Raw genomic sequence first — 25,014 nt, 5'->3', positions numbered from 1 at the left:
CCATCATACCTCCTACTTGTGACCACAACACAGGAAGGTACTCGTACCCACTGCCTAGGGAGGGAGGTTAGGCCCACTCTCGATTCTGTATCATGCTATCTGGCAATCTGAACAGTCAGAGAGTCAGGTGGTTCTGAACATCCAGCCATCTGTAGAAAAGCCTGCTGCCGTCCTTCTCATTCCAAGGAGGACGGTTTAATGCCTGACAGTTTCATCCTGGGTTCTAGTGAGTAAAAGCGGAAGAATTCTTGCTGATGGCCCTGTACTTTCTAAGTTTAGTGCCAACCCCCTTCCTTCTTCATGCTTCCTTAGATTGTGCGCTCTGTAGAATCTGTTAATCCCAAAGGTTCACCACGGCAGACTCCATATGCTCCGGAGAGCCTTCCTCCTGGTGCTGATAATTTGAAGCAACTGCTTTCCGTTACCAGCAGTTCTTATAGTGTTCGTTAAGGTGAGACTACTGCAAATAGCTCCTCTCACAACCATGCTGCTGTTCTGACTGCAGCAGCTTTATCTCTGACCTCTGTGGAAACAGCCGGAACTGTAACAGCTGCCTTGAGTGGCTAGAGAAGGCAGGGAGCTAGGATGTTTTCCTGGGGGAGGATTTTAACTTTGAGTACAAGAAACAAGGTGGAGTCTTATCTGAGTGTGCAGCCCAGCTTAGCTATCACTTTGTGAAAGTAAATATGAAATAAAAGTAGTGTTTCCCAAGCCATCACAGTGTTGGGGGCTCACCTGTGGGTGTTGAGCTTTTCATTTGTGTCCATAGAGCTGAGTTAAGGCATCTACAGCTTTTATGCTCTTAGACTTGATGACCTTCACACTTACCTGATTCTTGTTTTAAGATCAGAGTCACTGAGATAGAAGGTAAATATTTGTTCATATGAAGAATATTTCTGAACAGCTTCTGTCTGCTTTAAGGTTTTTTTCCTTGTTTTTAGGTTAACTCATTATATATCATAAAAGGACCTGTGCTTTTTTTTTCTCAACTCAAATGATTTTGTGAGATTGTGTAACAGGGTTTTAAAACTATATTTTCTTGCACGCCGTGTGGTTTTTTTCTCCATGATTCCATAAAAGATGAAGGAAATTATTTCCACTTATTTTTCAGGTTCTGTGCTAGATGTTCTCTGCTCTATATAGTGTAAGGTTGATGAAAACAATGATGAATGGTCCCCAAAATGGCTTTCCAGAACCAGCATTTTGTTAAATATCAATAGTATTTGTTCGAAAAGGATTGTGTAGGTTAAATGTACTGTGGGAAAGCCGGGTTAAACACTGCTTTAATGCAGAATTCTCAGAACCTTTGGTAACTTTCTGGGCTATGAATATGGTAGCAAGAGCTGCAGTGTTTAGCCATCCATCCAGACCATGGGGCCCTTTCTTACAAAGCTCTGCATAAAGCCAGTGCTGTGCAGAACACCTAAGAGGATCTTCAGTGCTTCAGGCCTCCTGGGAAGTACCAGTTGTCTGCTACGGCAAACACAGAGGCTATGCAGTTTTCCTCAAGCACACAAAGTATACCATGTGCACTCTTAATCATAGGCACACTTGCTGGCATGTTGACTAAAAACCATGCTTTATTATAGTATAGATGTTTAGAGAATTGACTGATGGGTAAAACCAAGGCAAAGAGAGAAGATAAATTTCCATGTCAAGTTTGAATTTTAGTTTGCTATGTTCTGTCTGTAGCCCTGCCTGTCTGAATGCAGCTATTTGAACAGCCTACCAAAGCACAGCTTCCAGATTAACCTCTAACTTCTTTGTTGGTAGCTTGGGAATAAGAACGGGGATGGAAAAGGATGTAGAGAGAACATGTATGACATATGGCATATCTCGGGATGCCTTCTGCAGGGGGAGAACTTCTCGTGCTTGTTTTGTCTGCTTGCCTTTCTCAATGCATGGGAAGCTTGACAACGAAGGAGTTCAGGAGAACGTTGGGCTGGAGAGATAGCTCAGAGGTTAAGAGCACATGCCGATCTTCAGAGGATCCAGGTTCAGTTCCTAATACCCACAACATTCAGCTCACGAGTGCCTGTAACTCCAGTTCCAGGGGATCAACACTCTCTGTCCTGCCAGGGCTCCTGCACACACAGTGCACATAAATATACCCACACTGCACACACATACACATTAAAGAAGTAACTGAAAAATAAATATGTTTTTAAACATTAATCCAGGTACATTGATTAAAATATTACCTGAAATATCCTAACAAATGAGTAGCCATAGTTTGTACAATGTACCATGGTTAATTTTCTCTCTTAGGAAAAAAAGTATCTATAAAGTAGGGTATTCCTGCCCTCCGTCTACATTCTGCAGAAACGTGTATATTTTTCATATCATTTTTTCCATATTTTCCATATTATTTCCAGTCTTGCTTATTGCTCATTTCCAAATGCTAATCTCGGCATCTTAAGATAGCCCGGAGCTTCTGGCATAGATGCTATCAATTGGATTACCTGTTATTGCGGAGTTAAATTCTTTTTTTTAAGGTTTATTTATTTTATGTGTAGCTGTTTTCAGACACACCAGAAGAGGGCATCAGATCCCATTACAGATGGTTGTGAGTCACCATGTGGTTGCTGGGAATTGAACTCAGGATCTTTGGAAGAGCAGTCAGTGCTCTTAACTGCTGAGCCATCTCTCCAGCCCGCTGAGTTAAACTCTTAGTATGTTCTCGATACATGTCCCTCATCAGACACGTGATTCACAGAACCTTTTCTCCCTATCTGTGGGTGTTCTGTTCACTTCCCTCATGGGTCTAGATTTTATATTTCTAGTTGCCAAGTTCTACATTTGCCGTGTAGTCCCTGACAAGCTGTAAAAGATTTTAGTGCCAAACTCTACCTATCTGGAAACTGCCATTCCTTTGACATCATAACGTGCCATCTGTGGTAACCGTCTACGAAGACTTCATCTCCACAGATAGCACCTCTGAACCTAGGTATTTCCAAACACAACTGGGTTCCCTTCTTCATGAGATACTGTGGCTTATCAGTTTGGTGTTTCCACAGGTGAATCGATTTAGTAAGGTAGAAGACCGAGCAATTTTTGTCACTGACCGTCACCTGTATAAAATGGACCCCACTAAGCAGTACAAGGTGATGAAGACCATCCCACTGTACAATGTAAGTATGCACCAAGTAAAGGGCTCCTATTTCCTGGACACAGGCTGATGGGATAAACATGCGCCCTCTGACTTTGGGGATCCCGTGTCTTCCTGGCACTCTACACCAATTTTGTGTTGTACCAAAGCAGAGTTTTCTGTAAGAGGATTCCAAGTTTCTGATAGAATAACTAAAACCATGTTTTAGGATACAAACAGTGCTTGTATGGGATACAATATTACATACTGTTTACACATAGTATAAAGTGCTTGCACATAGTGTGTTTTCTTATTTACTTTTATAAATGTGTGTGTCCATGTGGGCACACATGTCTGGACGGGTGCATGTGGAGGTCAGGGGACAACCCCAGGTGCTGTTCACAGGAGCTGTGCTCGGTTCTGGAGACAGGCTTGCACTGCGCTTACCAAGTAGGCTGGGCTGGGTGGCCCGTGAGCCCCAGGGACCCTGCTGTCTTGAGTTCCCCAGTGCTGGGGTTACAAGCACACGCCACGTGCCAGCTTCTTTATGGGCTCTGGGGCTTGCACTCAGGTCTTTCTGCTTGTGTGGCAGGCACTGACTGACTACGCCATCTCCAGCTCCACTTCTATAAATTCTCTATGGAAATGAAGCCAAGTGCAAAATTACTTTGTAGAAACACTACTGCCTTCTCTTATTATTTTTCTCTATGTGTATGTATGTGTATGCATGTATGTGTTTGTGTTTTGCACATGTAGAAGTCTAATGTTGATGTTAAGAATTATCCTTGGTCACCTTTTCCACCTTACTCTTTGAAGCTGAGTCTTTCCACCAATTCCAGAACTCACTGAGACACTGCTAGTTTTTCTCCGAGGATTCCCTGTCCCTGTCTTCAGAAGCCAAATTATTGGAGGGCTGCCACGCCCACCGGGCATTTACATACGTTTCTGAGGAGTCAAACTTGAGTATTCACACTCACACCATAAGTACTTTAACTGCTAAGCCAGCTCCCCAGCCCCACTGCTTTAATATGAGATTTATGTAGCTCCCAGGAGTTAGTCTTCACCAGTGTATTCTACACCATTCGTTTGCTGGGTGAATGATTTCTGATCTAAGTGTGCTCCATAGTTCACAATTATACCTAGGCTTTCGAAGTCTGCAACCACTTCTGAAACATGAAATTTGTTTCATGTATCCTCCTGAATCTCAATATAAAACTTCACTTGTGTTTGTGAGACAGGCCCTTGCTGGTCTCAAACTCGTGAGTTGATGTGATCCTCTAGAGTGGCCAGGACTCCGAGTGTGCACCACCACAGCTGGCTCACAGTGTTTCCCTGTTTAACAGTGTTACTTACACAAGTGACTTCTGATTCTTCAGAAGTGTCTACTGACTACTGGGTCTTTTCATCTGTGGGCAGTTTGTCTGCCTGCTGGTTCTAAAATAGGGAAGTCTGTGTTTACCCAGTGCTGGGGTCTGAGAAGTATTACTTAGCAATCATTTTAAATCCCTTTGGTCCCTGCAAAAAGAAATAGGAAGCATATTGTTTTGTGGCTTTATTGGTTTCCTCTGAGGTCCTTTGGTTGTAAGGAAAAACAAGAAAAGCATTCCTGGCTTTGCTGAGTGACTTGTACGTTTGTGGGTTGTGAATAGCCAGTGTCACTGGGGCTGGGATTGATCTCACTATGGTGCCCCTCCATCTCACCCTACCCTACCACACACACACCTCATTTCAACAGAAAGGCCAATGAACTGCAGCTAAGAAGACACTTTAGATGGTATATAACCTTCTTAGCCAAGACCTGAAATCTATCAGCCACAATTTAAGCCTAACAGCCTAACAGTCTTGGAGTAGGAGAGAGAGAAGAGTAGATGAGGGAGAAAATTATATTTTGTCAAAGTCTAAGGAGGTATGAATGCAAGCAAAAATAATTGTGGTATGTGATTTGTTTCTTCGCCTTTATTTCTGTTAAAGGGAATCCATCAAGTTAATGACATAAATTCAACAAATAGTTAAACAACTCTTTAAACTGGTATCTTCCTTTTTAATTTTTTAGATTTTATTTGGTCTTCATTTGATTATGTGTATGTGTGTGTATTTTGGTATAAATATGTGTATATGCATGCCTAGTGCCCTCAGAGTCCTGAAGCTAGAGTAATAGTAGTTGTGTGTCACCCAGTGTGGGTGCTGAGAATTGAACTCAGCTCTTCCAGAGTGGAACGTGCTCTTAATGACTGAGCCATGCCTCTTACACCCATCTTCGCTTTCTGCATTGACTATAAATACAAATTTTAAAACCCAAACTTGAACTTTGGTCATAAATTATACTGAATTTTGGAATAGGTCATTAAGTTTTCCTAATGGGAAAGAGTACTAGGCAAGAAGAGGTTTAAGCAGAACATATTCATGGGGCTTTTTTTAAAGTTTTATTTATTTATTTAATGTATATGAGTATGCACTGTAGCTGTCTTAGACATACCAGAAGGGGGCATCCGGTCCCATTACAGATGATTGTGAGCCACCATGTGGTGGCTGGGAATTGAACTCAGGATAGCCAGTGTCACTGGAGCTGGGATTGATCTCACTATGGTGCCTTAACCACTGAACCATCTCTCCAGTCCTCATGGGACATTTTTAAGCCACTGAACTAGTGGTTCTCAATTCCCCTAATGCTATGACCCTTTACAACAGTTTCTCATATTGTGGTAACCATAAAATTGTTTTTCTTGCTACTTCATTACTGTAATTTTGCTGTTATGAATCATAATATAAGTATCTATTATACAGAATATCTGATATGTGACCCCCAAAGAGGTCGAGACCTAGAGGTTAAGAACCGCTGCACCACCAGTGGAAGGGGAAGCCCTGGGTCCTGCTAAGACTGAACCCCCAGTGAACTAGACTGTTGGGGGGAGGGGGACAATGGGGGGAGGGTGGGGAGGGGAACACCGATAAGAAAGGGGAGGGGGGAGGGGGATGTTTGCCCGGAAACTGGGAAAGGGAATAACACTCGAAATGTATATAAGAAATACTCAAGTTAATAATAAAAAAAAAAAAAAAAAAGAACCGCTGCACCGATCTCTTCCTAGCCACCCCATTTCAGTTGCCAAGATCTCAGTCTCTTTCAAATAGGGCCTAAAACTGTGTTCATGAACACCCAGCATGGGTGATACTCTGTTGTCTTAACTGCCTCCATCCAGGCAATAGAGGTCCAGTATTAGTTTCTTTCTTAAAGCACCACAGAAATACCAGCCAGTTCCACCCTTCTCTGCATGCCCTAGCTCACTGAACCTGTAATCTAGCCAAGTGTCCTAGCTGCTCCCTGGGTCACCAAAGGGAAGCTAAGAAACTGCTTCGTCCTTCAGCCTGGGGCCACTGACCTCTGCTGCGTTCCTCCCTAAGATGCTGCAGCCACTGCCCCTCCGTGCTCTTGTGCAGCCCCTCCGTGCCCCTTGCTTTTGCTGTATCTTGAATTGTAATAAGCAGGTTCAAAAGACCTCAAAATAAAATGAGGGAATAGGTTTGAAGACACAGCTACAATCTGTCACAATTTTAGCACCTGTATACCATTGTCAGTTTAGACCCTCAATAATAAGCCATTCAATTCAAATTACTAAGTGTTTATTATGTAGATGCCACATACATATTGGGTCATAGAAATGCCCAAATAGTCACATATTGTGCCTTTATTCCTCAGGTCTTCAGACCTCCCTGAGAGGCTGACATTTAAGCAACTCCTTGAAGGAGTTAAGGAACCCACCCATCTTCACTCATGGGAAAGTCTTTTAGGCAGAAGGACAGCAAAAGGCAGACACAAGCAGAGTAGGAAATCCTGTGTAGGAAATCTGTTCAGGATCTTGATTTGGTGGTGGCTGCCCAGGTATGAACATGTGTAGACATCCATCAAGGCATTTATCTGAGATATGTAAGCCCTAGTGCATGCTTGTCGTGCATAGAAATAAAAAAGGAGAGAGAGAGAAAGGATGCTGCTGATAAAGAGGCAGGAGAGATGTCATCAAAGAGGGGGACAGGGGCAAAGAAGAAAAATGATCACTAATGGGGAAGATAGCAGCATCCACAGACAGTGGTGTGTGAAGCCACATCCTTCACAGTAGGATGTGCTACAGTAACATTCCACAGCCTGACTGTTCCTGGAGGGAGAAAGGCAGCCACCGACTGCATCGAGGTGGGCCCTTGATGAGGAGAAGCTATGGGTCTGCACAAGTAACTAACAATACCTAGAGTTGGATCCTGCTCTGTGTTCCTGGCCTTAATGGTAGCTGCTTTGCCCATTTCATTCAATAACACATATATCTCTTCCGTTTTATTTCACTTTTATTTTTTTTTGTTCTGTTTAGTTATTAAGAGAAGGTCTTACCATGTAACCCAGACTGGCCTCCAGCTCCAGGTCTTCCTGCCTTGGCCTCCCAAGTGCTGGGATGACAGGAGAATGTTACAGTGTCTAGATTTTTCTGTTCTTTGGGTTATTCGTGCCCTAGCTCTCTTAGATGGGTGCTTTTAACTACTTCAGCTTTAAAATAGTTTAAATGCATTTGAGACTATATGTTTGCATTTAAGAATGTTTGAGTTGAATTTTACTTTTGATGTGATACTGGGCTTGTTTTGAATTTTGTTGTGAGGTCTTTTTTTTAAGATTTATTTTATTAAAAAGAAAACCTAAGTCTAAAAAAAAAAGATTTATTTTATTTATATTAGTACACCGTAGCTGTCCTCAGACACACCAGAAGAGGGCATCAGATCCCATTACAGATGATTTTGAGCCACCATGTGGTTGCTGGGAATTGAACTCAGGACCTCTGGAAGAGCAGTCAGTGCTCTCAACTGCTAAGCCATCTCTCCAGCCTGAGGTCTTCTTAAAGCCACGAGTAGTTTAGTAATGTTATTCATAAATGGCAATTTATGGTGATTGAGTGTGTATGCTCCATAAGAAGAGACTTCATTTCCCCGTTGCTCATTACTGCCACACTTAACCATAAACTAAGAACTCACATGTCCTCTTCTGGTTTCCGTACCACAGTCTATCAGTCTACCAGTTATCCTTGTACCAATTACAATTTTTACTACAGTTGGACACAGTTTTATGAATTCTAAGATAGCAACTCCTCAGGCCCCTTCCTTTCAATTCATCCCATCCAGGCTGAGTCACAGTAGTAGAGTCTTTGACTTACATTTGAGAAGCCTAGGTTGATCCCCAACACAGCAAGGCAAAACAAATAAAATTTACCGCATTCCAGCCTAATACTCATTCACCACACGACAAAAAGAGAAAGGATGTTGAAGATGGTGACAAAGGTAAGCCTGTCGGGAGGGATGCAGACACCGGCATGAAATCTCATGCATAGCTATTCACTGTCCCCTAACCCCCTGGGAACCACTGGCCATTTTCCTGTCTCTGATTGTACCTTCTCTAGGATGTCATATGTCAGCACCATATAATATGTAGACCTTTTAGATTGGCTTCTTTCACCTAGCAACAGGCATTTAAGATTACCTGTGTCTTTCTATGGCGTGGTGGCTCTTATTTGGCTGTACCACAATGTGTTTATCCATTCACTATCGGAGGACACTGGTTGCTTCTGGTTTGGAGCAGTCATAAATAAAGTACTATAAATATTTGCATTCAGGTTTCTTGTATGGACATGAACTCTTGGAGCAGTTGAATAAATACACCTAGGAGTGCACTTACTCAGTCCCAGATTGTACTCAGCTCAGCTCTGTAAGAACTGCCAGTTTTCTTCCAATGTGGCTATACCATTTTGTATTTTAAGCAGAATTAGGGTACCCAGTTCTTCACATTCTCACTTTGATATTGTCCATTGGTTTGTATTTCACCCATTCTAAAATGTGTATAGCTATATGTGTGTATGCATATATATACACATATTTTTATTACACTAAAATATATAACTGAGTATTCACTAAATCTTCATTTTTAACCACAAACATTTCCCTATTCTCTCTTACTTTATATTAAGGTAATAAAGACTGATTTTAAAAAAAAATAAACCTAAGCTAATTTGTTTAAAGATACATTTGGCACATTTCTCCCCTCTGACTAACTAGCAAGCATTGTACTGGTCAATCTTCTCAGAAAAGATAAAAATGGGACATCATAGCAGATCCTTGAGAATATTTTCAGCAAACACTGACCTCACAAATGACATAGTCACATAATAGTAAAGTGATCTGAGAGAGAAACATCCAAGTTACTGGTGACCCCTTTAGCAGCTAAGTGTCTGTGTACAAACACTGTGGGTCCGGGTTAGGGTACAAACACTGCGGGGCTGGGTTAGGGTACAGACGCTGCAGGGCCGGGCTAAGCTTTCAGCCAGCTGCAATCTGTGTTGCTATCAAATCTGTGTCTTCCCTCAGAGTCACTTTCTGTACTAGATTTTTATATTGTGCTTTTAAACTAAAGCATTAGTTCTAATACATTTGTCAAGAAAGGTTCGAATTTTTGCAAGGGACAGTATGGTCAGGATTTGAGTATTTTATGAATCTGAGAGATCTGTGCTTGCTACAACTTAATAAGGAGAACAAAGGAAAGATACTACGTTCCCTGCATAATTAGCAGTGCTGGGACCAATGCTTTGATCACCAACTTTTTGACTCTAAGTATTATCCTGGGAAAGTGCAGTTGATAGGAAAGTGGCAGTTGGGCATGCTACATAACTAAATGTACATTTGCATTCAGGTCCATGTAGATGCGTGCGCATCCAGACCAGTGCTCAGGGAGGAGGCTGCCTAGATTAGGTGGAATTAAATCTGCTTTCGAGGGAGACCATGTAAGCTGAGTCACTTAGCCTGAGTACCACTGCAGTTCTTCTGCCCTCCTTTTGTTGGTGAGTGTTAGTTTTGCTGATGAATTGGTCTGAAAAATGGTTTGAATCTGCCCATTAATGTTGTTTTGATATAGACCCTTTTATCAGTATGGGCTTGAGGGCTAAGGATGTAGCCAATTAATTACTCTCATCCCTCCCTTAGTTCTGTGTGAAATACAAAACAAACAGGGAAGAGGAAAGAGACAATTATCTGAACTGATGTGCAGGTTCCGCGGAGCTCAATGGCCTGTAATTATGTCACACTTTGTGCTTTATTACTCTGTTTGACGTGGCTTGCTAGAAAGATGTCGTTCTGTTTAGAAGATGGATTGTCCTTTTAACGTATACTGGGGGTGAGCCCTCTTGAAATCCATCCGCCAGCCTGCTCTGCTCCCAACCACCATTTCTAAAGCACCCTCTTCTCCTGGCAATGTCCCAAAGGAAGGCGTTTCCATAGTAACCCCAACAGAGGCAGGCAATCAGCTGTTGTCTGGCACTACTTGAGCTGGTGTGTGCTAGCCTTCTCCCTTCTCAGTCCTCCCTCAAGCCTTTAAAACACTATATTTATTAGCCCTCTTTAATGGAAGTTTATAATCCCTTAATGTCGCACTCTGAGTAGCACTCTGGTTTATTTATTTACTTAGGTAATAAATCTACCTTCCTAATTAATTCTCAGCAGTCCTGGGAGCTCTATTATTTTGAACATCTTGTACAAATGTTTATATTTCTGCCTGTTGTAACAAAGAAGCTGCTTAGGAAAATTAGATATTCAGAAACCTCTGTCTATACTGGAAATAAATTTGAAAAAAAATACAGATGCTAAGGTTTCAGATGGATTTTTAAGGTTTTTTTCCCTTAGTGTCACAGTAGTAACGAAGCAGTCTTTCTCCTATTTAAGTTTCAGCACTCCAAGATTCTATCAACAAATTCAGTGAACACAGATACTTTAAAAGTCTTTGAAATGTAGTGTCTGAGACATGTTCTCTCTTAACATTCATTAATGCGGTGGGGCTCACACCTGAAGAACCTCCCTACCAATTGTTTTCCTGGCATGTGTGCAGAAGTAATGCCATGACTTATGCAAAACAGTACTAAGCAGATCAAGTAGTAGTCTCTTAGACACCAGGAAGAGTCCATCTTCATCAATACTAGACCTGGAAAGTCAATTTCAAATTTCAAAGATGTCTCGACACAGTATTTGAAAGCAAAAATCATCCAGACAGGATTCCTATAAAAGCCATTTTGTTAAAGAAATGCAAAGCCTTTCCATTCCTAAAGTAGCCCTGGGCAGAGTGGCACAGGCATTCGTCCCATTGCTTGGGAGGGAGAGGCAGACCTCTGAGTTGGAGGCCAGCCTGGTCTATAAAGTGAGTTCCTGGACACCCTGGGCTACACAGAAAAACCTTGTCTAGATAGATAGATAGATAGATAGATAGATAGATAGATAGATAGATAGATAGATAGATAGATAGATAGATAGATAGATAGACAGACAGACAGACAGATAGATCAAGAGCCATTAAGTATAAGAAAGTAAGCATACTACCACTTATTTTTCCAGAGATCAGATCACTGGAAGCCAGATCCTTTCAGAACAAAACCCTAGATAGAGACGTATACACAGATTTCTGTATTTGCAAAATAGATATCATACTGATGGAATTATAAGCTGTCTTATCAGGCAGTGGGGATGTTTCTCAATGGTAAAGCACTTGCCTGGCATGTGTGAACCCTGGGTTCCATCTCCAGCACCATAGAAAGAAATAAGTAACTGTCCTGTCAGAGCTTTCTTCTATGCACTAAGCATTTTTGAGTAATGTCTCTGCGGCATACATTTGACAACACTGACCATGAAGAGGACTCCATACACTTTGCCTCTGACAGCTCCTGCTCTGTGGGAAAAACAGATGCATTCAGCACAGTGCCTGGGGTATACCCAGCAGCCCTTAGGTACAGTCACTATAATGTCTTGTTCTCAAGAAGAAACTTGTATTTAGAAAGGTGAAACAGCCCAGCCAAGCCCTCCAAGGTTCCAAACAAAGGAACTGGGCTTCCTGCCCACATCTGCACAGCCTAGCACCCAACCTCTGCTACCCACTGCCTCCCATTTATGAAAACACACAAAACTAAAGTCTCTTTGGAAGGGTACTGGGAATCAAAGTCAGGGTATTGCATATAACTAAGCTATATACAGAGCCCTAATATTTTATTTTCAAAAACTAATAATAATAATAATAATAATAATAAAACTCGTATCTGTCACATAGCTAATGTGTTTAGTGACTTAACTCTGCTATATCTCTACCTTTAAAAGTCTGGGCAGGAGGGGCTGGGGATTTAGCTCAGTGGTAGAGCGCTTACCTAGGAAGCGCAAGGCCCTGGGTTCGGTCCCCAGCTCTGAAAAAAAGAACCAAAAAAAAAAAAAAAAGTCTGGGCAGGAAGCACCTTTCATAAGTGAAGAGAACAGTTCAAAAAGAAAGTGGTCGTTGGTGTGAGGTTTCGGTACAGTGTTTCTGACCTCAAACCCCAAGTTAATTATAAAATTAGGCTTCTTGACGCGCCCTGTGCTGCCTTGTATCTCCTTGCATTGTCTTTATTTACTTACACAAACCTTCCTTACATTATTAATGGTCTCTTTCCAAAACATTTCATCTTAACCTGTTGAGTACAAGTAACTGATGAGACCTCTGCAAACTGGAGAATCAAGACTTAGCTTGTACATCAGCCCTTCCCTGCCTATCCGCGGAGCGGGAGGAATGGTGCATTAGTATAAAGAGAGAATAATAAAGCAATTGTTCCACTTCTATTGAGAGGAAAGATAACAGCATCTTTGAAGAACCTGCCACATCACTCTTGACTTTACACAGTCCCATCTTTCCACAAACAAACCCTACAAGAAAGGGTGCTACACGGGAAGACAGCCGTTCAATGTTAACCTGCTGCTTAGAGATTTTAATTTGGTTGTTTCAGTTCTAACTTGGGGTTCTCAGAACCTTTACTACACTCTAGAATAGTCTGTGGAGTTTGGAGGTTCTGTGCTGGGACTTTTCGTTTTTTTTGTTTTGTTTTGTTTTGTTTTGGTTCCCCCCCCCCCCCCCGGAGCTAGGGACCGAACCCAGGGCCTTGCGCTTCCTAGGCAAGCGCTCTACCACTGAGCTAAATCCCCAACCCCGACTTTTCGTTTTTTTGTTGGACATTGACTCCTTGGCCTCAGGCATGCTGAGATCTCTACAATAGGCTACATCCCAAGCTTCTCGTGGGGGTTTTAAAAATCCTGATACCCAGGCTATACCGGGTGCTGGTGAAATCAGATCTCTCAGTAGGCATAGGGGGAGAGAGTCTCTCTGTACCTTGCTTTGTTCATATGTGGACTCTTTGAATGGATATAGAGATTCAAACAACACAAATGCTGTTTAACAAAAGAAGCACATATACACTTTACTATGTTTTATTACATGGGGATCTTCACAAGAGTGAAGAGTGAAGAAGTGGGGCTGGAGAGATAGCTCAGTGGTTAAGAGCACTGATTGCTCTTCCAGAGGTCCTGAGTTCAATTCCCAGCAACCACATGGTGGCTCACAACCATCTGTAATGGGGTCTGATGCCCTCTTCTGGTGTGTCTGAAGACAGCTACAGTGTACTCACATATATAAAATAAATAAAATTAACTAGTTAGTTTTTTTAAAAGAGTGAAGAAATGACCAAAGCACGATGCTTCTGGGGCTTCTTAAACCAAAAAAACCAAACAAACAACAAACAAACAAAAAAACAAAACTGAAGGAATGATGGGGCAGAAGGACCTTCTAGCCAGTCACAGAGATGTTACGAAGAAATAAAGGAGAGGTCAGGAGCTAGTGAGAGGTAAAGTGCTCCAAAGGATCACCTCTGCATGTTCATTCCAGTCTCCAGTGCCAGTCTTGGTAATCAAGGAGGCTTTCTGTTGGGCACCCACATATACATGGAACCAGAAAACACTTCCTGCCTGCTACAGCATGCCTGTTTACTCCCCATGGTTCTGGACTGTCACTGTATAACTCTTGTCCATTTTTTAATGAAAAAAAGTCTTTTATTTTTTGTCTCGTTTTTGCGTTTTGAGACAGCATCTTACTATGTAGCCTGGCTATTCTCAAGCTCTCAGAGGTCCATCTGCTTCTCAGCACTTGAAGTGCTAGGATTAAAAGCATTTGCTACCATACCTGGCCCTTTTTGTTTTGGGGATTTTGTTGGTTGGTTGGTTTTTGGTGTGTGTGGGGTGTTTGTTGTTACAGTTCTTGAGGAAACATTTGTTGAAAGTTTGGATTTGTCTCTGAATTAGTTTTAGTCAGTTGACTGTGAGAGAGAGAGAGAGAGAGAGAGAGAGAGCGAGCGTGTGTGTGTGTAGACAGAGAAGGGTACAGTGGCCTAAATACGTTTCTCTGAACTTCCTGTGTTCACATCCCAAATTCCAAGATACTAGCATTAGGTGACAGGGCCTTGAGGACTCTACCCTTGCAATATCAATGACTTACAGCAGAGCTAGAATGACCCTCACACTTTCCACCACACGAGGACACCATGAAGTCAGCAGTCTGCTGCCCAAAGACTAACTCTGGACATCCACCATCCTCTAATCTTGGATTCTTAACACCCACAAGAGAAAATAAATTCCTCTTGTTTATAAAACACCCAATTTGGGTATTTTTTCATAGCAGCCCAAATAGATTAAGAATCTGGCAATGGTTATGGTTGGAACAGGAATTTGCTTTCTAGATCCGGCTGGCCTTTAAATCACTATGTTACCCTAAGGTGTCTTCAAACTTGGAATCCTCCCAACTTAGCTTCCCATGTACTGGGATTACTGGCATGCACCACCATATGATCTCCTTGAAGTTCAAGCTTAGTCTTGTGAAAAGATTTTCTGTAAATAAAAGTAATATAATCCAGGCATTGTGGTACACACCTATAAGCCCGGTGCTCTGGAAGCCCCAGCAGGAACATCTGTAGTTGGAAACCAGCCTGGTCCATGTAGAAACACCCTCTCAGTAAATAAATAAATAGCCCCTTCCTTCATGATAACAATGTATACATCATCACATCTGGCTCCCACGCTACCCCACCCTAGTCTTGGGGAACTGCCTATGCTGGCCCTAGACAGGCATTTGGTAAATGAGTTTCTCTGTTATTGGTTGGATCTAAAGCAAACTTTGTTTGCACAAAACTTTTATAATTAAGTTTAACTGCACCTCATTTTCTAAATGACAGCAAGGACAGCACAACTGACCAGTTCTGTGTCTTCTCCCACTTTGATAACTTCCTCATTGGACTCTGGCAGAGAGAGCAGCCATTTTCCTGCTTCAGAAGCTACCTCCAGCCTCTGCCTTTCTGCCTCTGCTCTCCAGTGTCCTTGACATTTCAGATCCTGGCTTTTCACAAAGTCAGATGAGCTATGAAAAGGCCTTATTTGCATTTGAAGACCAGTTCAGTGCATGAGGGAAATGAAATCTTAAACAATGGCGTCTGAGAACACAGCTATTAGGGTATGTGGGAATGTACAGGTTGTGGTCAAAAAACAGCACGCTTAGTAGGTGCATGTAAGCGCCTCTGAAGTAGCACTGTGAGGTCCACAGCATAGTTCTCTCTGTGTGGCTAAAGTGCTCAGCAATCATAAACTGTTCCCTCGTAAACTCACAACCCTGGGAAGTCAGGAACAAGAGAAAGCCAGCATTCAGGGCCTCACTGGCTGCTCTCTGCCCCTCCTGTCTGTCCTCACTGAGGGTCCTCTCAGACAACCATGTGGGCCCCTCACGAATTCCCTCAATGCATACTCCAAATGATGCTTTCACCAACGTGCTCTCCATCAGGGCCTTTCTTAGGATTCTTCCTCATACCACCTGACAGACATATTATATGGTTGTCTAAAATCTTTCTCCCCCATGTCCCCACTAGGAAGTGGACTTTAACCCTGGAACCCCTCCTTCCATACAGCAATAAATAGTTGCTGTTGAACTGGACAGGGTAAGACTGGAGACAGGGAAAGCAGTTAAGAGGCCACTGCTGTGGCAACTTGAGAAAGTACAAGAGCTTGAACTCATACAAGGACAGGAAAGGGAATCGAGTGGTGGTTCAAGAGCTACTCAGGGGGCTATCAAGATGGCTCAGTGCTTGAGAGTATTTGCTGCTCTTCCAGAGAACCCAAGTTTAGTTCCCAACACACATGTTTGGTGGCTCCAACTTCAGGGGATTGTGTGTTTTCTTCTGGCCTATGTAGGCAACTGAGCACACGGGAACGAACATGTGCGCACGCACACACACGCGCGCACACACACACACACACAAAGAAAAGAGGAGGAGAGAATGGAAATAAATTGTGAAAAGAAGAAAAGATACTCGGAGTGCAGAAATGACTCGGAGGCAGCGAGCATTGAGAAGAGTCACAAGGCAGAAGTTTCCTTCGAGATGCCTGGTAGAGAGTGGTCCCAATTCCTCACCAAGATGGGCAGTGTAGAGGGAAAAACAAAGGTGCGAGAAAGGATGTCTTAAACTGGCTGTGTTTGTGTGGTCTGGAGAATGTGAAGTGAGAAGCCCAATGGCACTCATCTGTCTGGAGAATTGTCTAGGGTGGAGTCTGTCTTAGTGGGTTCTGTTGCTATAACAAGACACCACAGCTGAGCGGCTAAGCCACAGGCTGGGAAGACCCGTCACTACACTACATCATCAAATGCTGAAACTGATGCTCAACAAGGACTGAGTGTCCAAGGACACAGGGAAGAGAGAAAAATAGCTTTGGAGGTGAGGAGGGTTTCAGAGGTCCACAGGTATACACCAGCTCTTGTGTGCTTTCTATGATGGACATAGGTATTTATTTCCAATTTTTTCTCCTTTTTTTTTTTTTTTTTGGTTCTTTTTTTCGGAGCTGGGGATCGAACCCAGGGACCTGCGCTTCCTAGGTAAGCGCTCTACCACTGAGCTAAATCCCCAGCCCCTCCTTTTTATACTTTATTCACATAAAGTGTGCATGGACATTTTGCCTGCATATATGTCTCTGCACCACATGCATGCCTGATGTATGATGAGGCCAGAAGAGAACATTGGACCCCCTGGAACTGGAGTTACAGATGGTTGTGAGTCCCCATGTGTGTGCTGGGAATTGACCCTGTATCCTCTGGAAGGACAGCCAGTGCTCTTGATCACTGAGTCATATCTGCAGCTCCATTTTCTTTTTTTTTTTTTTAAGATTTCTTTTATCTTTGTGTTTATGGGTGTTTTGCCTGTGTGTGTGTGTCTGCACCATGTGTGCGCCTCATGCCCATGGAGGCCAGAAAGCAGCACCAGATCCCCTAGAACTAGAGTTAGAGTTGTCAGCCACCACGTAGGTGCTGGGACTCAAACGTGGGTCAGCTGGAAGAGCAACCAGTGCTCTCAACAGCCACCTTTCCAACACTCTTTTCCAAGTGTGTTTGTTTGTTTGTTTGTTTGTTTGTTTTTCTTGAGATGGTTTTTCTCTGTAGTCCTGGCTGTTTTGGAACTCACTCTGTAGACCAGGCTGGCCTGGAACTCAAGAGATCGACCACCTTTGCCTCCAAAGCACTGGGATTACAGGTGTGCACCACATCACCCTGTGCTTTTTCCAAGTTCTTAACCCAATGCTTCTCAACCTTCCTAATGCTGGGGCCCTTTAATACAGTTCCTCCTGCTGTGGTGACCCCCAACCATAAAAGTATTTTGTTGCTACTTCATTAATTGTAATTTTGCCTCTGTTATGAGTTATAAATATCTGAAACACAGGATCTCTGATCTGTGACTCCCAAAAGGGTCACAACCCACAGATTGAGAACCACTGTCCTAAAGTGTTACATGAACTATTTACTAACAGATTTTAAGTGGCATGTTCTGGACTGAAATGGCAAGAGCTGGAAAGCCATTTCGGGGACTCTTGCAACGTCTCTTGTGGATGTTCTAACACCAGAAGTAGAGAGAAGAAATAAGATACAAGAGATTCCTGAGCCATTCTTCATTCAAATTATCAGTTTAAAAATCATTTTCTGTGTACACTAATTAATGTTCTCCATGTAGTAATTTAAATAATTTTGTTATCCTTCCTGTGAGGCAAATTAAACCCCCATTCTCAGGTGACGAGGAAGAGAGCATTGCTAGAGCTTCCTAGCAATGTGTGTGTATGTGCACATGTGTGCATGTCCATATGCATGCCTGAATACATGCATATGTGTTAATGTTTTGTTTGTAGCCTCCTGTGTGTCCTGGATTAGATTCCATTCCTCTCCTACAGGTTGTAAAGCATCTCCACCAATGTGTGGCTGGTGGAGGCCAAGTACAAACCCATCTTATAGCACAGTAGCCAAAATGATCAGAATACAGTTGAAATTACTCATCATGCCTGAAATAATGTGCGTAGATTCAACTTGTGGGCAATGGCAGGAGAAGAATAGTGCACTCAAAATAATGAGTGCCTAATCCTTTTGCAGCTGGAAGGTCATTATTGGTAAGATAAAGAATTTCAATTCAAAGACCAATATGGGAAGCAACTTAATTAAGTTGATATTTTAAGACAAAGGAAAAATACATTTAAAATAGATTTTTAAACTAGATTCAATTAGCAAAACAATTATCTTTGTAAAATAATAATTTGATTATCTAAGACCCAATTATTTAGTAGCCTCACCTAAATCTACGGTTTTATACAATTAGAATCACTTGGGAAGCTTCCCAAATGAAATAAATCAGAATACCCCCAATGCTCCTAATGTGCAGGCACATTTGGGAACCACTGGTCCAGAGGAGCCTCAGTCAGAATAGAAGTTTGAATAGTCAAAATAGATGTGACAGGGCTTAAGCACTTGGCTTTGCATGCTTGTTCTAAAGAAGTACCCTCTTGGACCATTCGTCTTGCTTCGTGTACCCTTGTGGAGAATTTGATTATATGTTTCCCAAACCCACAACAATAAATCTGAGGCAGTAATTAAAGGAGAGCCCATCTGCCATAGGCAGGCGTGTTGCAAGCCATGAAAGCCGAAAGCACAAGGACACTCAGAAATACAGCTGACTCCCACTGGACGGCTTGGGCTTTAAAATCTCATCGAAGTGCTTTCTAGAGCTATTTCCCCAGAGCAGCCTTTTTGAAATTAAAATTCCAGTTTTCCATGGAGCTATTTTGCTAAATTCCAAGTTATAAGATAGCTCCGTTACTCAAAGAGCAGGTATGAGGATTCCATCAAGAAGACATGAGATCTAGACTAGAGCCACTGGACTCTAACTGCCTTCCCAGTAAGGAATTTGACATTCACATCAAACACGGAAAGAGCCCAATGTGGTTCCTATAAAAAAGGCCCTTTCCACACGAGGAAAAAGGACCCAAGGACGAACAGAGGAGACAATGGCAGGCCAGCTCACACTGTGCCACTCTCTGGATGGATATTACTTCATTCCTAAAGCATGCAGCCCATTTGCCATGAGAATGACGTATAGGCTGTAAACATTCTTCTTGACGGGGCCCTGGATGTCTGTCAGGATGTGTGAAATAGAAGAATCAGAAGTTGGTATTTAGTCAGTGTAGTGAGATGGGTTAGGGTTGGAAACTTACAGAGCAGTTTTTTTTTTGGAGGGCTTACATCAAGGTGTTACATCAAAGGTAGAAAGCCCTTGTTAGTGATGTAAACCCAGCCCTTTAATCAGCTCATTAGTTTTGTTGACTTGAATAATATTGATCGGAACTACTAGATTCTTAGCAAGAACTAGTGTATAAAAATCAGTTCTGGGGGCTGGAGAGATGGCTCAGCGGTTAAGAGCACCCGACTGCTCTTCCAGAGGTCCTGAGTTCAATTCCCAGCAACCACATGGTGGCTCACAACCATCTGTAAAGAGATCTGATGCCCTCTTCTGGTGTATCTGAAGACAGCTACAGTGTACTTATATATAATAAATAAATAAATCTTTTTAAAAAAAAATCAGTTCTGTTGGTTTTAAGACTGTATTTTTAATTGCCCAAGGCCCCTATTTTGTATAATAGGTTTTGTTTCACTATTAAAATGCCAGGTAGTTCATATATATATTGGTATGATTTTTGGAGAACATTGGCCAGGAGTGTGGTCCTGGGACTTCAGCATCCCTGAAGATGTATGTGTTATAAAACACACTAATTAATTTTCACCACTATAATGCTTAATTCCTAAAATATTACTTTATTCCTAAAATAATTACTTGGCTCTATTTAATTTAGGTAGAAAACATTTTCAAAATAGAGGCCTTTTTTCCCCAACCACATTTAAAAAACAATTCATCAAGAGGATTTTTTTTTGTTTAATAGGGAATTAAGTCTTAGGTATAACTATACATTCTTTCCACAATATATTTATAAAATGAGTATGTCTCTATTGGGACTGAAGTGTAGCTCTCAAAGATAGAGTTCTACATCTGATCCACAGGCAGCAGAAGGGAACCGTGTGCCATACTCAGTGTAGCTTGAGCATAAGGGACCTCAAAGCCCACCTGCACAATGACACAGATCAAGGCCAACACCTTCTAATAGTGCCACTTACAATGGCCAAGCATTCAAACACATAAATCTATGGGGGGCCATACCTATTCAAACCACCATGCATGTTTTGGTTACAATTAATGGATAATAAACTATCCCAGGGCTGGCTTAGCAGTAAAGGTGCCAGCTGTGAAAACTGACAGCCTGAGTTCAATCTTCAGAACCCGCAGGGCCATAAGTTTTCTCTGACCTCCCATAGACGCATACAAACACACAGTAGGTTAATTAAAATGCGATACAGCACTCAGGCGGCAGAGGCAACTTATCGCTTTTGAGTCTAAGGCCTGCCTGGTTTACATAGTGAGTTCCGGACCAACAGAGGCTACATAATGAAACAGTATTTTTAAAAAATTTTAACTATCTCATATGTAGAAGCAAGACATTTTATGGTTCTCATTTCTTGAGTCAGGAATCTAACAGGCAAAGCAAATGGTGTATCTCTGTTCCTCAGGATCCAGGGCCTCCAGTATCTCAGAGGTTAGGGACTCAAGTCGTTGGAGGCTCACTCATTCCAGTGGTCAGCACTTGCTGGAAGTGCGAAGTGGCACTGGAATATCTCTAAAGCCTCAAGATGCTTAGCTTCTCTAAGCACAGAGGTCCACAGGTTTCTTTTTTTAATAGTAATTCTTCTCCTCCTCTTCCTCCTCCTCCTCCTCTTCTTCCTCTTCCTCCTCCTCCCCCTCTTCCTCCTCCTCCCCCTCTTCCTCCTCCTCCTCCTCTTCCTCTTCCTCCTCCTCCTCCTCTTCCTCTTCCTCCTCCTCCTCCTCCTCCTCCTCCTTCTTTTTAACTCATAATCCTCCTGCCTTAGCCTCCTAGCTTCTTGTATTACAGACTGGTGCTACCATTCCTGGCAGTGGGCTTCAGTGGGGGCACTCGGGGAACTGTCTGTGAACTACTGTTAAAAGGCACTCGGCCTCGTGTTGGTGTATTTTATTACATAAAGGTACCTCATACCATAGCCCTCATACAAAAGAAAGAGCAATTTAATGAGAAAAGTGGTGAAGAATTTGTAAAATCATGTTTGAAATCCTCCACAGCTACCCTCTGCTTTAAAAAAAGAAAGAAAAATCACTCAAATCTCTCTGTTTAGAATGTTGCCAGGCAGTGGTGTCGCATGCCTTTAATCTCAGTACTCAAGAGGCAGAGGCAGGTGGCTCTCTAAGGCTAGCCTGATCTACAGAGTGAGTTCCTGCACAGCCAAGGCTACACAGAAAAATCCTGTATCAAAAAACAGCATACATTTCTCTGGTTGAATGCCTAGCACTCGATTTTTCAAAAAACATAAGGTTGGTACTGTAGTCCCATGTAGTTCAGTAACACAGCACTCGCCTACTATACATATGGCTCAACGCTCAGAACCAAGTGTGTGTGAATGTGAGAGAGACAGTGTGTATGTGTATGAATGTGTTCTTTCCCTCCCAAGATTCCCCCCAAAGTCCTGTCCCCTGATATTATAAGGTTTCAAGCCTAGATCTTAATCATTTAATTCAGTCCAGGTTCCACTCCCTAAGTAGCATTCCTTCCATTTTAAGATCAGTGAACTAAACAGAAGTTGTCCATGGACTGTGAGGAAGTGACCCCATGGACACCCATTCAAGGGGAAGCAGATGGAGGGTTCATTGTCCATGGCCATCTGTGTTTGCAGCTCACCCTCATAACCTTCTACCCACAAAAACGAGGGGTTCAGAAGTGTCTGCGCGTTGTGTGGTTTCTATCCCTTTAGTGCTGTCTGAAATCTAAGTCCACTCCTGTGAGTCATGATAGAGCCACTGTGCATGGCCTACTCTGTCAGAGAGACAGGAACACAGCCAGCAATCTGCTAAATTAGCTGCTCCATGTTTAAACTCCTTGTGCTGCTGTGAGCAAGGTCCTTGAGAACCCTGGTGTCAATAGAGAGAATTCACAAGACATGCCCTGAAGACCTTTACAGCGTCTTTCATGTCTGGAAGACTCTTTGAAGCAATGCTTTAGATGTTTCTGAGGTTGCGACAATGGATCTTACAATCCTCCTCTGGATTTGATCCATTGCCCTGAAACCATTTCTTAATTGAAGAATCATTTGCCATCTGGAGAAGCTTCGAATAAGGAACAGTTGTATTTTGAAGCCCAGCAGTTGCGGGCTTCTTTCTATTTCCTCTAAATACTGCATGAAAGATGAACAGTTCTTTATTAGGATCTCCTGTTTCCTCTTACATTTTTTCATAGCAGGAAGTCAGCCGGCATTCCCTCCACTCTGTCTAAACCCTCCTTATCTGGACCATCACCCGTGCTAGCTGCATTCTCTATCCCCACCACCTCACTGAGGCCAGTGTTGTCACATCCTGCCCCTTCCTAACCACAATGCCTTTTGATTCTGGTCTGAGGGCTTGTTTTCCTTCCCTCCCTTGCAGCCTCCACTTCACACCTCCTAGAAACTCATCAGAGTCCCCCAGGAGGCTTCTCTTCCACCTCCTACTCACTTCCCAAAGCCTATGCCAACTGTGTTAGCGCTGTTACAGTGGCATCCCCTCTTCTCTCCGCATTTCTATTCCAGTGACTGTTGCTAGGTAACAAAGCAACCCAGACCCAGGAGAAATAAATAATTAAATCACCATCTTATCATGCTCACAGATTCCTTGGACTGAGTTTGGAGGGTCGGTGGGGCCGGTTCCCCTCTGCTGCATAGTGCCTTGGGCTTTAGTTGGGAAATGCTAAGGCCGCTTCTCAGCAGCTTCTGTGCACTGAGAGCCACTTGCCCCTGTGAGATCCACGCGGGACTGGACCCCTGTTGTGACCATCTATAAGGATAGAAACTTAAAGTATGTGGCTGGAGGTGGAGCGGTTGGGAAGTGATTGTGACTGGATAAGGTTTTCAAAGTAGAGACCTTGTTGAAGACTGGTGGCTATATTGGAAGAAAAAGAGACCAAAGAACTCACACATACACTACAAGATATCCTGCCCCACATCTGGATTCTGTTAGCAAAGGGGATGTCTCTACATATGTCCCTCAGCCATACACCAGAGTTGTCTGCCACAGTTAACCTTGTTCCATCACCATTTGCCTGTGGTACTGTGACATGTTATTACAATAGAGAAAAGATTAAGATAAACACGGGTGTGAAACACTGAAGCCCTCGTGTTTGTCTGACCCAGTACCAGTGCTGCTGACCCAGAATGTCTGTGCTCTGTAAGACTTGGCTTCCTCTCAACGTGGTAACCTGGGGACAGTCAGCTTGCTTAGACAGTGGCTCGGGGCACGAGTACTTAGTTGTTTACAAGAAGATCAACTCTCAGTTATCCTAAGCAGTGTGATATGTCCATGATGAGACAGTACCGATCGGATTTGGGATTTAAATCTTACTGAGACAGGACGGCAGGAGCAAGAGGAGTGAGAGTCGGGAGAAAAGGAGGAAAAGGGGAGAGAGAGCGAGATGGGAGGTCACACAGAATCCTGTGAAGAGCCAGCCCAACTGTCTTCCAAGTGTCGGATGAAAGACAGAATGAACAGAACGTTCTCCATTGAGAAGTAGCCAAATCAATTTGCTGAGATCAAAAGAGCATAATTGTTAAAGCCCTGCAGTCAAACTGAAGAAATGAAGTAGAGAATAGGAAATTCAAGAGACAGTGTATATTTCAGAATACAAGCAGGACCTGGAGAAACTCCAGGGCCACTTCAATTTCATCAACACCCACATCTCTCTGGAGGGCAGAAATGCGCAAGTTACTGTGGTCCTCTGGGGTGTGTGCTGAGAGGACTGTAGCCAGCTGAGAGATGTCCTCCCAATGAGAGGACCACAGAGCAAATCTGGAACAGTCACTCCCCCACCCCCTCAAAGGGAATCAAGACACAGTGATGGCCCAGGAAGTTCTCTGTGGTCCCTGAGGAGAGAATGTGTTAATGTGACCCAGCCTATCATGTTATTTAGTCTTTTGTCATGAAGCACCTGAGCCTTTACCTGTGAGTCATGTGCTTCAGAAAGCTGCAGTTTCTTGGAGCTCACTCACAGAATTCTTAGTTTTACAGCTGTTATTTCTAGGACCCACAGTTTTGTCTGACATGCACATGGGGATACAATCAGGTTGAGGTATAAAGACATGGAAGGGAAAGGGGACTGTGAAAGAAAACAGACAAACACAGTGACAGTTACAGTGACCCTCGCCAGACTATGTCCCCTGCCTGCTACAGCAACCAACAAGCTTAAATTGCAAACTTAAATTTCAAGCTTTAATTTCAAGCACTTTTGGTGGTTGTGAATGTTTGAACCCAGGACCTCAAGCGTGCAAGGCAAGTGCCCAGTCACTGCATGGCGCACTAAGGCCAAAGGTAATTGTGGGAAAAAAGAAGCTGCATTCTGTTGCTGTAAGAATTTAAATAGCTTCTTTAAGACCACCAGCATAATCACCTCTAAAAATTAGAATTTGCCAGAGATTAGCACAGCTCTCAGAACTCATCTGAGAATTCCTTGTACAATAGTTAGCAAGAAACTCAGGACTGATCAAAATGCAGAGAATATGTGTTAGTGGAGCGCTCAGCCACTGATGGGACAGCACCCCCTGCCAAGGCTCAGGTCACTAT

General features: G+C 42.9%; 1 protein-coding gene across 2 annotated transcripts in view; it reads left to right on the top strand.

Annotated features, from left to right (window-relative positions):
• The window catches only part of Myo1d (myosin ID), a 276,692-nt gene that overhangs the window by 174,270 nt on the left and 77,408 nt on the right, over positions 1–25,014 (top strand). For both annotated transcript variants that reach the window (XM_087569948.1, NM_012983.2), the window contains 1 exon segment: positions 3,018–3,131. In XM_087569948.1, coding sequence (XP_087426074.1) covers positions 3,018–3,131 — 114 coding nt within the window.

The sequence above is a fragment of the Rattus norvegicus genome, chromosome 10, assembly GCF_021556685.1.
Source record: "Rattus norvegicus strain SHRSP/BbbUtx chromosome 10, alternate assembly SHRSP_T2T, whole genome shotgun sequence".
Lineage (NCBI taxonomy): Eukaryota > Metazoa > Chordata > Mammalia > Rodentia > Muridae > Rattus > Rattus norvegicus.
This window is presented reverse-complemented; position numbering and strand designations above follow the sequence as displayed.